Source organism: Dipodomys merriami, unplaced genomic scaffold, assembly GCF_024711535.1.
Source record: "Dipodomys merriami isolate MVZ:Mamm:240054 unplaced genomic scaffold, mDipMer1.0.p SCAF_22, whole genome shotgun sequence".
Taxonomy (NCBI): Eukaryota; Metazoa; Chordata; class Mammalia; order Rodentia; family Heteromyidae; genus Dipodomys; species Dipodomys merriami.
This window is the reverse complement of record NW_027203604.1, coordinates 21,975,377-21,988,854: the sequence shown is the minus strand read 5'-3', so window position 1 is coordinate 21,988,854 and position 13,478 is coordinate 21,975,377. Positions and strand designations below refer to the sequence as shown.

Below are 13,478 nucleotides of genomic sequence, written 5' to 3'. Positions count from 1 at the left end.
GCTGCAATGCTTGGTAAGAAATGTATGCATTATCCTGCCCATGTAATTGTAACCCCTCTGTACAGTATGTTCTCAAATAAAATAAAATAAAATAAAATAAAATAAAAAAATCCTAGTCAGGGGCTGGGAAGGTGGCTCAGTGGTTGAGCGCTTGCCTTGCATGCCTGAGGCCCTGGGTTCGATTCCTCAGCACCACATAAGCAAAAAGCCGGAAGTGGTGCTGTGGCTCAAGTGGTAGAGCGCTAGCCTTAAGGTGAAGAGCTGAGGGACAGCGCCCAGCCCAGAGTTCAGGCCCCACGACCTGACCCAAAAAAAAAAATCCTAGTCAGGCTGATGACTCATGCCTGTAATCCTAGCTACTCATGAGGTTGAAATCTGAGGATCGTGGTTCAAAGCCAGTCTGGGCAGGAAAGTCCATGAGACTCTTATCTCGAATAAACTTCTCAGAAAAGGCCAGAACTGGTTCTAGGGCTCAAGTGGTAAAAGTGCTAGCCCTGAGTAAAAGAAGCTCAGTGACAGGACCCAGGCGCTGAGTTCAAGCCCCAGGATGGGCAAAATTTTTAAATAAAATTAGAAGTATAAAACCCAGCCAGTCCTCTAACTGGCATAACAATACATCTATAGCCAGCCATTCAGGAACCTAAAGGTATGCCCCAACAAAACCCTGTATATGATAATAGCTAATCATAAACAATTATTACCCATTTATATGTCTACTATATAACACATCACTTTCTGCTAAATAAAAAATTTATTCATAGTAAGTAGTACTGTGTGTTACACTAGCAGCAGCCTTCTGTCTTGTGTTTACTATGTTTCTTGGTTCTATCAAGAAGCCACATCAAGGGCTGGGAAGGTGGCCTAGTGGTAGGCCATGCATGCATGCATGAGGCCCTGGGTTCAATTCTTCAGCACCACATAAACAGAAAAAGCCAGAAGTGGCGCTGTGGCTCAAGTGGTAGAGTACTAGCCTTGAGCTGAAGAGCTGAGGGACAGTGCCCAGACCCAGAGTTCAAGCCCCGTGACCAACCGAAAAAAAAAAAAAAGAAGCCACATCAAGACTGAAGCATGTTAGCTGGGAGTGGATAGCTCATACTTATAATCCTAGCTACTAAGGAGGATGAGATATGAGGATCAAAGTTTGAACCGAGGATCAAGCCCATAAAAAGTCCTTGAAGCTCTTATCTCCAATTTATCACTAAAAAAGCCAGAAATGGGGTTGTGGAAATAGTAGAGATACAGCCTTGAGCAAAAATGCCAACAGTCAACACCTAGACCCTGAGTTTGAGCCCTAGTACCAAATGAGTGTGCACGCACACACACACACACACACATACATACATACATACATACAATATATACTTTGTGGAAAATGATCTATTGTAACTTGAGGGCAGGGATGGGAGGGGAAACTGGGGAAAGTAAAGCAAGGGGTGACATTGTCCAAAAAAAGAATATACTGACTAATGAAATTGTCGCCCCTCTGTATAACATCTCAATAAACAGCAGAATTATTTTTTAAAACCACCTTGGCTGCCTTTCACCTAAGAGATACCACACTCAGCACCGCCCTACCCAGGAGCCCTCCCTAGTCCACCCATTACCAAAGAGAAAAAAAAAATGCCTTCATCTTTCTAGCCACATCCGGGTGCTATTATTCACAGAACTAACTCCTGCTGTCCACAGCAAACCAAATAAAACACATGCATGGACTGTCAGAGCTCAAGACAATTTCTTACTTCAATTAAAATGCCTATGGATTTTATGCCAAAAGAAGAATGTTATAAATTTGAATTATTAGCTTCCAACAATCATCCAAACCAATGTAAAATATCTAATGCTCCACTTCACTGGGTTTGTTTAAAATTGATCTTGTGCATGGGAATGTTGGTGGGTGGCTGTGTTCATTATTGTTCATCACAGAGAATGCAGAAGCAAAATCAGTCCTTGGTTTCATAAGCTGCAGCTTTCTTCTATCCTCAGTGTTCATCTTCACCATACTTATCACTCATATATAATTTTTCCAAGATGATTTCCATATATTGACAGATTCTATCAATCAATATGCATTTACTGAACATCTACTAGTGCCATGTATTTCATTAGGCATTAGAAATTGAAAATAAGGAGGTCTGAGGTCACAGCCCCATGAAAACAGCAGATAATCAAATAAGCAATTACATGCAGGATGGTAAATTCTGTGACACAGAAAACAGGTTATTAAATATACACATAATGCAGGCACCAATGGCTCACATCTATAATCCTAGCTACTACTCAGAAGGCCAGATCTGAGGACTGCAGTTCAAAGCCAGTCTGTGCAGTAAAGTTTATGAGAGTCTTACTTCCAGCTAACCAGCAAAAGGCCAGAAGTAGAGCAGTGGCTCAACTGGTAAAGAAACCTTGAGGAAAAAGCTAAACAACAGTACCCAGGGCCTGAGTTCAAGCCCCATTACTGGTGCATGTGCGCTCACACACACACACACACACACAAGTAGGCCCAATGTCACAGTGTTATAGAAATAGTAGATGATCAAAAAAGCAATTATTATTCAGTAGTAAATGCTGGGACATACAAAACAGGTTACTAATATAACACATTAAGTACTGAGTATGAATCAGATATTTGGAGCCACTGTTTCTAGGTGTCTCCCTCTTTCCAAGGAAGTTATTCTAAGGTGAGTCCACACTGCCTTTCTAACATCACAGTTGCCTTTGCATCTTCAATCCATCCTCTTTTCTTTCTTTCTTGTTGGTACTAGTACCAGGGCTTGAACTTAGGACTATCTCTTAACATTTTTTCTCAAGGCTAATGTTTCACCACTTGAGCCACAGCTCCATTTCCAGCTTTTTGCTAAGTTAATTAGAGACAAGAATCTCTCAGATTTGTCTGCCTGGACTGACTTCAAACCCCGATTCTCAGATCTCAGTCTCCAGTGTAGCTAGGATTACGGGTGTGAGCCTCTGGGTTCCTTATTCTGGTCTTAATACAGCACGGACAGATGAGTCATAGCTCTCCAGAGACATTGATCACACATCTGTATGATGTTCTTCAGCACTGCATACCCTGTAGAGAAAGGACCTAAGGACACTGACCACAGAACAAACCTTGAAACTCATAGGACAGCTACAAAGAGCAACACAAGACTAACAGTAATGTCAACTATGGGTAGGTCCATGGCCATAGACCAAAGCAATGTCTCACACAATGTTTTGTCTCCCTTTTAAAAAGGGGGAAAATATCATGAAAAGACAATGAATGGACCTCAAGTCTTTAGATCACATCAGACAATGGGACAGGAATGAAGGCAGGTCCCACACAGAAAAGCAGTGGGCCAAGTGGTGCCCACGAAGCTTACAGGTTAGGCTGAATGATACCAAAGGTGTAACTGGAGCTGGGGAGGGAGAGTAGGAGCCAGCCTGCATCACCTTCCTGAAGTGCCAACTGATAAGAGATGCTAGGGCATCCTGGGCCATTTAAACAGCCCAATGTAATAACAGATGGGAAAGTTCAATACAGCACATAAGGGAAGTAGTTCTTTGTTCAGCCTCCTCAGACAGAGGGTATGATCCTAGAGGACTTTCTAGAGTAAAAAATCAAATGGGGGGGCTGGGAAGGTGGCTCAGTGATAGAGTGCTTGCTTTGCATGCATGAAGCCCTGGGTTTGATTCCTCAGGACCACATAAGCAGAAAAAGCAGGAAGTGGCACTGTGGCTCAAGTGGTAGAGTGCTAGCCTTGAGCTGAAGAGCTGAGGGACAAAACCCAGGCCCAGAGTTCAGGCCCCATGACCAACAAAAAAAGATAAAATAAAGAATCTAAATGGAAAGTCTGTCAGCTACCAGTCTCTGCCATGACCTTTTGCCCAAAATGGATAAGCAGATGATAATTCAAACATATTAAGAAGCAGAGTAAGCCAGGCGCTGGTGGCTCACACCTGTAATCCTAGCTACTCAGGAGGCTGAGATCTGAGGATCGAGGTTCAAAGCCAGCCCAGGCAGGAGAGACCATGAGACTCCTATCTCCAATAAACCACCAGAAAACTGGAAGTGGCACTGTAGCTCAAGTGGTAGAGCGCTCGCCTTGAGCTGAAGAGCTGAGGGACAGCGCCCAGGCCCAGAGTTCAAGCCCCACGACCGACAAAAAAAAAAAAAAAAAGAAGAAGAAGCAGAGTAAGTTTCTAGCCTTCCTGGAGCACCCAACATTGACCAGACCTATGGATAATATCTTACTTGTTTAATTCTTTTCTGCTGATAAAATGCTTACATACCTTAGATTACTTGATTTTCACAACAAAACAAATGCACTGGATGTCTCATGTCATAGTAGGTTGATAACCTGTTCAAGATTATAAAGCTGACAGTGGGGCACCGGTGGCTCACACCTGTAATCCTAGCTACTCAGGAGGCTGAGATCTGAGGATCACAGTTCAAAGCCAGCCCAGAAAATTAACCACCAGAAAACCAGAAGTGGCACTGTGGCTCAAGTGGTAGAGTACTCGCCTTGAGCTGAAGAGCTCAGGGACAGTGCCCAGGCCCAGAGTTCAAGCCCCGTGGGGAAAAGGGGGTGATTATATAGCTAGCAAGTAACAGATCTGGTTTTGAACTAAGATATAATACATATATACACACATACATATGTATTTTTCCCCCTAGCATTCCTGCAACAATCACAGTAGTTTGTAAGAACATGGACAGGTGACAGAAATCTTAAGCAGTATACACAGACATAGGTACACATTGAACACTCATGATATTGTATTTTCTTCTGTCTTTTCTTTTGCATGAGTTCTGGGGCTTGAACTCAAAAGGCTTTAGCTTTTTTGCTCAAGGCTGGAGCTCTATCACTTGAACCACAGCTCTACTTCAGGCTTTTTTGCTAGTTAATTGGAGATAAGAGTCTCAGGGACTTTTCTGCTCAGGCTGGCTTTGAAATGCAGTCCTCAGCTCTCAGCCTCCTGAGTAGCTAAGATTCCAGGCATAAGTCAGAGGCACTGGGCATCCATTTCCACTATTCTACCAATAAGCTCCTGCTTCTCTCTACTCTAATCTTCATAGTGGCACATGACACATAGATACATACTGGTAGTATCATTCCTACGTGTCCAACAAATTACATCAAGACTTCCTTTGGGGAAGTATCTATATATAAGGCAGGCATAAAACCCCAGGATTTGCAAATCCTGCACAGCAAGTCAACCATTTACATCATCTTTTGGCAAAATCAACAGCAATGTAAACAGAAGCAATGTGAAATAAATGGTTATGAGTATTTTTTAAATGCCCAACACCCAGTTTTGTAGAGCACTTCTTTCAGATTCTGAAGTCACATAAATTACTGAGTAAACAATTTGTCAGTTGGTTCTGCGTAGGATAAAATGTTATTATACAAGAAATAGATCCCAAATCAAAGCAAAATGCTAAGCTACAGATGAGCCAGACACCTTCCCTTGTCACTAGTAAATGAAGATCACAAACCCTTCTGTCAACCACAGGAGGCTTCACTTTTTTCTTTCTCTTAACACATAATTCTACCAAAAGATACTAACAAAAAAGCATAATCAATGTATATAATTCAAAAGAAAATTATCTCACCTAATTTTAACCATCTCTCTTTGGAACGTAATTTATATAAACAGGCAACGCTATACAAATGAAACTGAAAGCTATTTTTTCACCTTTTCTTATTTTCTAGTACCAAAGGAAAACATCATATACACTCATTTAACTCAAAGCCACAGGAATAGTGACTCAATTCCAGTGAAACCCACGCATTTTTAAGTGTTAACCTCAAATGTATCCATGGAATGTGGTTTTCCTTCTTCATTCACTTACTAAATCTGCAACAGGTAGCCTCTTCTAAGCTTTGGGAGCCATCAATATTTTGAGCAATTCCAAACATATACAGAATTGCTGTTGGCTATATGCCAGTGCCTGTGATCCTAGCTACTCAGGAGGCTGAGATCTGAGAATCACAGTTCAAAGCTATCCAGGACAGGAGAGTCTCTCAGACTCTTATCTCCAAGAATCTACCAAAAAGCCAGAAGAGGAGCTGTAGCTCAAGTGGTAGAGCACTAGTCTTTACCAAAAATAACAAACAACAACAACAACAAATCAGGGTTAGGTCCTGAATTCAAGCCCCACAAAACAAACAAAAACACTGTTACATTACAATAATTTCTATTTTTTAATTCAAAAAAAGAAGTTACCTACGGTCAGCTATCATAACCCTAGAGTGTACTTTTTTGTGTGTATGTCAGTAATGGGGCTTGAACAAAAGCCCTGGGCATGGTCCCTTGGCTTTTTCACTCAAAGCTGGCACTCTATCCCTTGAGCCACACCTCTCTCCTTTTGGCTTTTTGCCTGTTAGTTGGAAATACTTAGTCACATGGGCTTTTCTTCCCCATTTGCCTTCGAGCAACAATCCTCTGCTTCCTGAGTAGCTAGGATTGCAGCCATGAGCAACCAATGTCTGGCTGGATGTATTTTTTTTATTATTTCCTTTTAATGAAGAAAAAAGAAGCAATGTATGAGGACATCAGGTGTGTATGAAACAAAATAAAGTTCAATCAGCATACTGTCTAATACACATTGTTTCTATCTGTCTAAGATACTTTGTCCATGTCACTCACATGCAAACACACTACAGTGGAATTTCAAGTTGAGGTATGAAAAATGGAGCGTTCTAACATAAATCAGGGTACAATCCTTCTATGGAGGGCTCAAGGGAACCGGTCAGCAGTTCTTAGACTGCTTCCAAAAACATAATTCTTTTTTTACCTAGAAACTGAAACATTTTCCTAAGAACCACAGTTCCAACAGTCACGGAAGTATGCTCTGAATCCAAATAGCCACATTAGACTCTCACTGGTTTGTTAAAAATTGAACATTGTAAATGAAACCAAACCAACCACTACTACCAAGTGAGTAATTAAATTCCTGATTGGAAGAAATATCAAAAGCCAAGCCCAACATCAACCTCAGGAAAATTTCCACTTACCACCAGCCAATGTTTGCTCATGTTACATTGAAAATTCGGGAGTAAAATATTACCACACAAAAGGCCTATTAATTACTTTGAATTCTGTTTAAATCACACCAGAAGGGCTAACTCCAGTTGCAATTAGAGTCTTGGTGTTTGCCTCATTGTCTCAGAAAGGCAAGGGCTAATAGGAGTTAGTGTGGACAATTAAATATGTTCCTAACCAGGGCTTCTGATCAATATACTCTGCATAATAATTGAACACTAAGCCACAGCCTTCTCCTCCACCCACTTGGGTCAGGCAGTTTATTTCTGGTCCCTGGCTTTGGCTGGGTGGGAAACTCTTTCCCATAATTTACACATCTCCTGGACGGGAGAGAGGGGAGATGTTTACCCGCCCAAGCCCTCGACATTATGCATCCTCACGATTCAGTAGCGTGAGCTTCCTTTACCCCTGGTTACCTGCCAAGTTCCTCGCCAGTGTCGTAGTAATCATCCACGTTTTCCTGCCTGAACACGGTCATGATAAACTGTCACGTCTCACCAAAGCCCAGCACGCTTCAGCTCCGCTTCCCAAACCATCACCACCGCTCCTGCTCCAAGGTGGGTCCCTCATGCATCAGTCTCCAGTCCTTAAAACAAAAAAAGAAAGAAAGAATTGCAATGATGATGATGATGATGATGAAATGACAAGCTCAGGAGGAAGTCTATGTATGCCCAGAACGAAGACGCGAACGCTGGAGACCAGGTCTCCCCAGCCGCCCCTCCCCGCAGGGAGGAGACTCACACTCTTTGTTAAGCCCGGGCTAGGGGCTCCCAGCCACCTCGGGCGCGGGAAGGTGGGAACCACCGCACCCCAAGGTCTGAGTCCCGGACGCAGATCTGTTTACCCAGGTTCCAAAAGCAGCTCCGGAAACGGCTGGCCTCCCCCCCCCTCCCCTTTCTCTGCACACACGCCCACCCAGCTCCCCACCTCCAGGGGCGCAGTGAAAGAATGAAGCCCGCGCCCGGCGGAACGCGCCTGGATGGAAGAAAGCATCTCCCTCGCGCGGCTCTGCGGTGACACCCCCGCGCCACCTCTGGGCTCCCGCCCCTCCCGCCACCTCCCCTTCCGAGAGCCAGGCAGTCCCCAGCGGCACATTCCTGACGACTCTCCCCGTTACCCGGCCGACCCGGCGTGCGGCCGCCCGGGGGAGCAGGGGAGGGAAGGGAGCGGCCGCCGGCCCCGAGCCCCTGCGCCCCCCAACACAAAGCGCCAAGCCCGGCCCGCGCCACCTGTTCTAACCCGGGCTAAAGAAACAGGGGATGCCGGCGGGCCTCTAACCACCACCCCTCCCCAAGCAGCCCCCCCAGCTAAGTTCCTCCCCACCCCCACCCTACCCCCCAACCCCCAGCCTGGGCCTTCCCGGGAGCCCAGGGCGTTGCTCGGGCAAACCCCGCCGAGCAGCCGCCGCGAAAGCCACAGCGGACGGCGGGGCCTGGGAGGGCTCGGGCGCCGCCCGCGCGGCCACTCACCCGGGCTCCCAGGGGCTCCCCGGGTCACTCCAGAGCGCTGTCGGAGGCCGAGCATAGGCACCCGCGCCGGAGCGCAGCGAGCCAGCGCGTGAGGACGCGGACGCCGCGCCGGGGTGGCGACTCCGATCCCGGGCACCCGCGAGGGTCGCCGTGCCCCTTCGGCCGACGGGAACAATGTCCCCGGCGTCGGCTTGGATCGGGCTCTCTGGATTCCCTCTCCGGGAGCAGCCTCTCAATTCCTCGCCGCTCTCGAGGCGACGGCGGCCAGTGGGCGGCCAACAGGGACCCCGCGGGCGGGCTGGCGGTGCGGCCCACCCACCTCCGACCTGCCCCGCCGGGCTGGCGCTGCGGGAGGAATCAGCGCGCGCGGACTGAGCGTTGCGCTCGCGGCTCCGCCCGGCTCCGCGCTCCCCGCTCCCGGCTCAGCTGGCGCGGCTCGCTGGCGCGCTCTACCGCGCACACCCCGCACACACCCACTCGCCCCACACCCACGCCTGCCGGGCGGGGGAGCGCAGCGTGGCCGCTGGAGGCGGGGCGGGGGGGGGAACGTGGGCGCCCCACCTGCCACTCGCCGCTCCTGCTGCGTTGCGAAAGACACGCGATTGCTCGGTCCCGCGGAAGAGTATGGTCGGTCCTGCTGGGTGCCAGGCACCGGGCTCCGCCAGGGGGAAACTACCGAAAATAAAACAGGTTGTTAACATCCCTGCCCTGGTGAACCCCACGCAAATAGCTCATAAATGAGGTCAGTCTAGACGAAATCACTCCCAACAAAACAAGCTAATGGGACCCCCACTCCCCCCCAAAAAAAATGGCGGGATGGATTGAGTTAGATGGGGTCCTCCCCGGAACAGATGCTTTGAGCCGCGATCTGAAGGTCAAGGAAGTGTTTGAGATGTCAGAGTCCCAACAAAGTCACGGAAGGGAAGCGCTTATTTGTGCTATCAGTACGCTATTGGGTATTGATCAGTGGAAATATGGGTAGTTCCCAAGGAGTTGGCCTGGAACTAGAATAAATATGCATTGGACGAATCAGTATGAAAATAACAAAATATTCCATGCGTTATCTTTTGTTTCATAAATATAATTGGATATGTTGGGCTAAATATTTATTAAGTTTATTCAAATGAATTACAAACTAATTTATTCAAATTAAAATGTGGCTACTAAGCCAGGCATTGATGGCTCACACTTGTAATCCTAGCTTTTCCGGAGGCTAGATCTGAGTTATCACGGTTTAAATTCAGCCAGGACAAGAAGGACCATGAGACTCTTATCCGCAATTAAACACCAGAAAGCCTGATGTGGAGCTGTGGCACAAGTGGTAGAATCTCAGCCTTGAAGGAAAAAGCTAAGGGACAGCAACTGGGCCCTGAGTTCAAGCCTAGTACTGGCAATAAATAAGTAAATCAACCAATCAAATGTGGCTGCTACAAAATACAACTGTTTATGTGGCAGTACCATTTCTGAGGATCGTTCTGATCTACAGAGACCTCATAGCCACTGGATAAACAGGTAACCTCTTGATCCATTTTTCAATAATTCTCCTTCCACCCTCCCTTTGAGTAGGGATTGAGTAAGGCGTGGAATTCCAAAAGGGAAAAGCAAATCATCTCACTCCCTACAATTACAAAAACTGCTAAGTGAGCTCACTGAGTTTCCTGGGCTACTTCATTGTTCAAATCTCCACGTTTTCTAAAATGGGATGCTAACTCTGACTGAAATTTGGAGCTGAGAAAGTTTTGCCCCCAGGGGAAAAAATTTGCAAAACAAAGGAATTGCCTCCAGCAAAAGTCAGATCCTAGTCTTAAAGAATATTTCACCCACCAGCCCTTGCTGAAAGCCTTGGAGCATGGCTAATAGAGTCAGGAAAGATTCTAGTAGGGGGAGGTGATATTAACTGCAGGTTTGAGAATACAAAAGGATCCAGAGAGGTGAGAAATGCAGACAGAAATAACACCCCCAAAAGTGATTCATCTGGGGGAAAATGCAAATGAATACATCTGTTGGGGGAAAAATAAAACACACAGATGTTTGAGAAAAATGTGAATGGCTGCTTTATTGGTAAGATTTTTTTTCCTGAAAAATTAATAGAGTTTTCAAGGCAATTAAAAAGATTGACTCTATTCAGGGGTACATATGGCTTTTTTGTCCTGTTAGAACTATCACAGGAGAATTTCTGGGATAGAACAAAAAAAAAAAAATGAGGGTAGATACTCAGTTACAAAATTGGGTCTAATATCGGTGGTGAAAATGAGTTTTTAGATACAAGCCCAAATGCCAGGAGTTTAAGTGTCAGATCTGGCCACTTGTGCCTATATGCCAAATAAAGAGACATGATAAAGGGCAGAGAAAGGAGATTAGTTACTATATGGAAGCTACAGGAAGACAGCACTTCCAAATATCGTTCTGCCACCATCAGCTGACTTCAGGGGAAGAAACATTTGCCTTAAGTTAAATAGAAGAATTGGAAGCAGGAATGAGAAGAATGCATAGGTAAAACAGTCCCAAGTCACAGACAGGTTCAGAAGTCCTGGGGTTTGGAGTGGTGGGGTGGGAGGTAACAATCTGTCTCAGGACTGTCTTTTGAAAGGCTCCAAGAAAGAAATTATTAGTACTTTATCACTTGAGAGGAGCAGGAATAAGGAATTCACCATTGCCTAGCAGGTGGTCTGACCTGAGCTTTTGGTTATGCTGTTTGGGGAACTTTCACCTTTTGCCACAAATGATGAAAAAAGGAACATTTTGCCTTTTATCACAAAATGTTTATAGGTAACCCCCTTCCTTCCTGGAGTTGAATACAAAGTGACTGCAAGAGAGACTGGTTCAGGTCAAAGGGCACATACGCAAAATGGAGGGCTGGGTATACAGCGTTTATAAGGATGCTGGATCTAAGTAATGCCATCTTGGCATCTTGATAGAAGTTGGGAGAAGATGGGACTCAGAACTCTAGAGGTGATAGAGGACATTCTTTGGATTGTCATGAGCTTGGGGTTCCAAGAAGCTCATGTTTCCCCTAGATAATTGGGGTCCTGATGCCTCTTAGTGTTCCCCTGGAGAGTCAGCTCTGCCCACGAATGACATTTTCATTAGGAATAAGTTATCCTCATCGATCTTGCTTTGTTTTTGTTTGATTTAAGTATCCTTACCCAGTTTGTTCTGCCTATGTGTATCACTTTTGTTAAGATGGTTAAGGCTTGGTCTGCACACCAACATGTGGATTTTGTCTTTAAAAACTATGTGCTAGCTCTGTTTTGGGCTATAGGTCTTTGAGACAGGAGTCCCATCTGCAGCCTCCAGCTTTCTAATAAAGACTCCCGATTTGACCTCTCAAAATGTGGCTTCTCTTTTCTCACAATTGAATAACAATTCACAGGCCCAGCAAAAGCAGTTTGTGGTGTGTATGTGTGTGTGTGTGTGTGTGTGTGTGTGTGTGTGTGTGTGTGTGTGTGTGTGTGTGTGTGCGCATGCACACACACAATTGGACATAAGGCTTTCCTTCCCAGGCTTGACTTTGAACTGCAGCCCTCAAATCTCGGCCTCCTGAGTAGCTAGAATTACAGGTGTGAGCCACCTGCATCAGGCAAAGAAAGGCAGCTTTTAGATTGCCTCTGAACAATGGGACCATTCATTGAACAGCTAACTGACCTGAGATGCGTGGCTTACCCTGAGCTCCACATCCCATGTTACTTTAGTTAAGCATTTTAGAAAGGAAGGTCATTTGAATCCAGGTCCACAAATTCTTTGACATTCCTCCAATCATGAGATAGAATCTAATTTTCTTCCATGAATATGTGCACAATCCTAGTTGTTTGCCTCTAAGAAAATCTGGTGGTAGTAATGTCATTGCAACTTCTAAGTTTAGGTCTTGAGGCATTGAGTCAGTGTCTGTCTGTCGCTTTCTTTATCTCAATCTGTATTCTCTATTTTTCCTTTTCTTCCACTCTCCCTCTTCAAGCCTTTAGATATCATAGTTACTCTGTGTAAGGTTTGTCAGAAAGAAAACTACAACATGGCTCAGGCAGAAAACAGTTTATTAGGAAGGGAGCAAACTGCTGGCGGGCCCCACAGTGAGGTCTGCTGGAGGAAAACAAGGGGCTACCACATAGTTAAGTAGGAAGGGGGGGGAGGGGAAGAGGTATGACTGGGGAAGTCCAGGACGTGACCTCAGAGAAAGTGGAGGTAACTGCCTCCAGGTGTGCCCATCACCTAGGTAACCAAGGTGCTGGGCAGATACTTCCTGTATGGATAAGTGGGGGGATGAAAGGGGGAGCCTTTGTGCAGATTTGCACACAGACTTGGACAGACCTAACACTCTGGAGCTCCCATGTAAAAAGACCTGCAAAAACATCACAGAAGGAAAGGGAGATGCCCCAGGAAACTCGTTCTTCAGCCCTAGTTAATATCTTCTAGATCAAATTCTGTGAGGAAAATAAACTGTTCCAAGTCATTGTTTGGGACAGTTTGTCACACAACAATAGGTTAACTTATAAGAAAGTTAAAGGTAAAAGAAAATGTTAACTTGTAATACTTACCAGGTTGCAGGCAGACTAGATAATTATCTTCCTTAACCTTTATATAACTCTGTAAATCCACTTTATACATAACCCTCTTAGTCTCTAGTCCACCACTTACAAGATGGGAACAATAATAGACTCATATTTCTCAAAGGTGTTCAGACACTATGTTGGAAATGGACTTTACAACTGGGGGTGGAATGCAGAGGGGAGAGAGAAAGTGGGAGAAAAATGAGGAAGAGGTAACAATGTTGGACAAGAAATATACTCATTACCTTGCATATGTAATTGTAGCCCCTCTGTATATCACCTTGTCAATAAAATTAAATTTAAAAAAAGAAATTGAAGTAGGGATGCTGAATCTACTCAGTGCCATCTTGGCCACATGATGGTGGCTAGCGTATTGGGTTTAACTGGCACCATCTTGTCTTCATGGTAGAGGCAGGGAAATTCCACCTCCCAGGTGATG

The 13,478-nt window shown here is 45.3% G+C and overlaps 1 protein-coding gene across 6 annotated transcripts in view; it reads right to left on the bottom strand.

Annotated features, from left to right (window-relative positions):
• Positions 1–9,094, bottom strand: part of Dapk1 (death associated protein kinase 1) — a 194,325-nt gene extending 185,231 nt beyond the window's left edge. For 2 of the 6 annotated variants that reach the window (XM_070033694.1, XM_070033689.1), the window contains exons 1-2: positions 8,496–8,848; positions 7,443–7,612 (exon numbers count right to left, since the gene is read on the bottom strand). In XM_070033694.1, the coding sequence (XP_069889795.1) occupies positions 7,443–7,504 (62 nt within the window). In that variant the 5' untranslated portion in view covers positions 7,505–7,612; positions 8,496–8,848. Of the gene's footprint in view, positions 1–7,442; positions 7,613–7,767; positions 7,833–7,953; positions 7,978–8,495; positions 8,849–9,056 lie in introns of those variants that run through there. The other 4 variants (XM_070033691.1, XM_070033692.1, XM_070033693.1 and 1 more) reach the window with 4 other exon arrangements.
• Between the last annotated feature and the right edge of the window lie 4,384 nt (positions 9,095–13,478).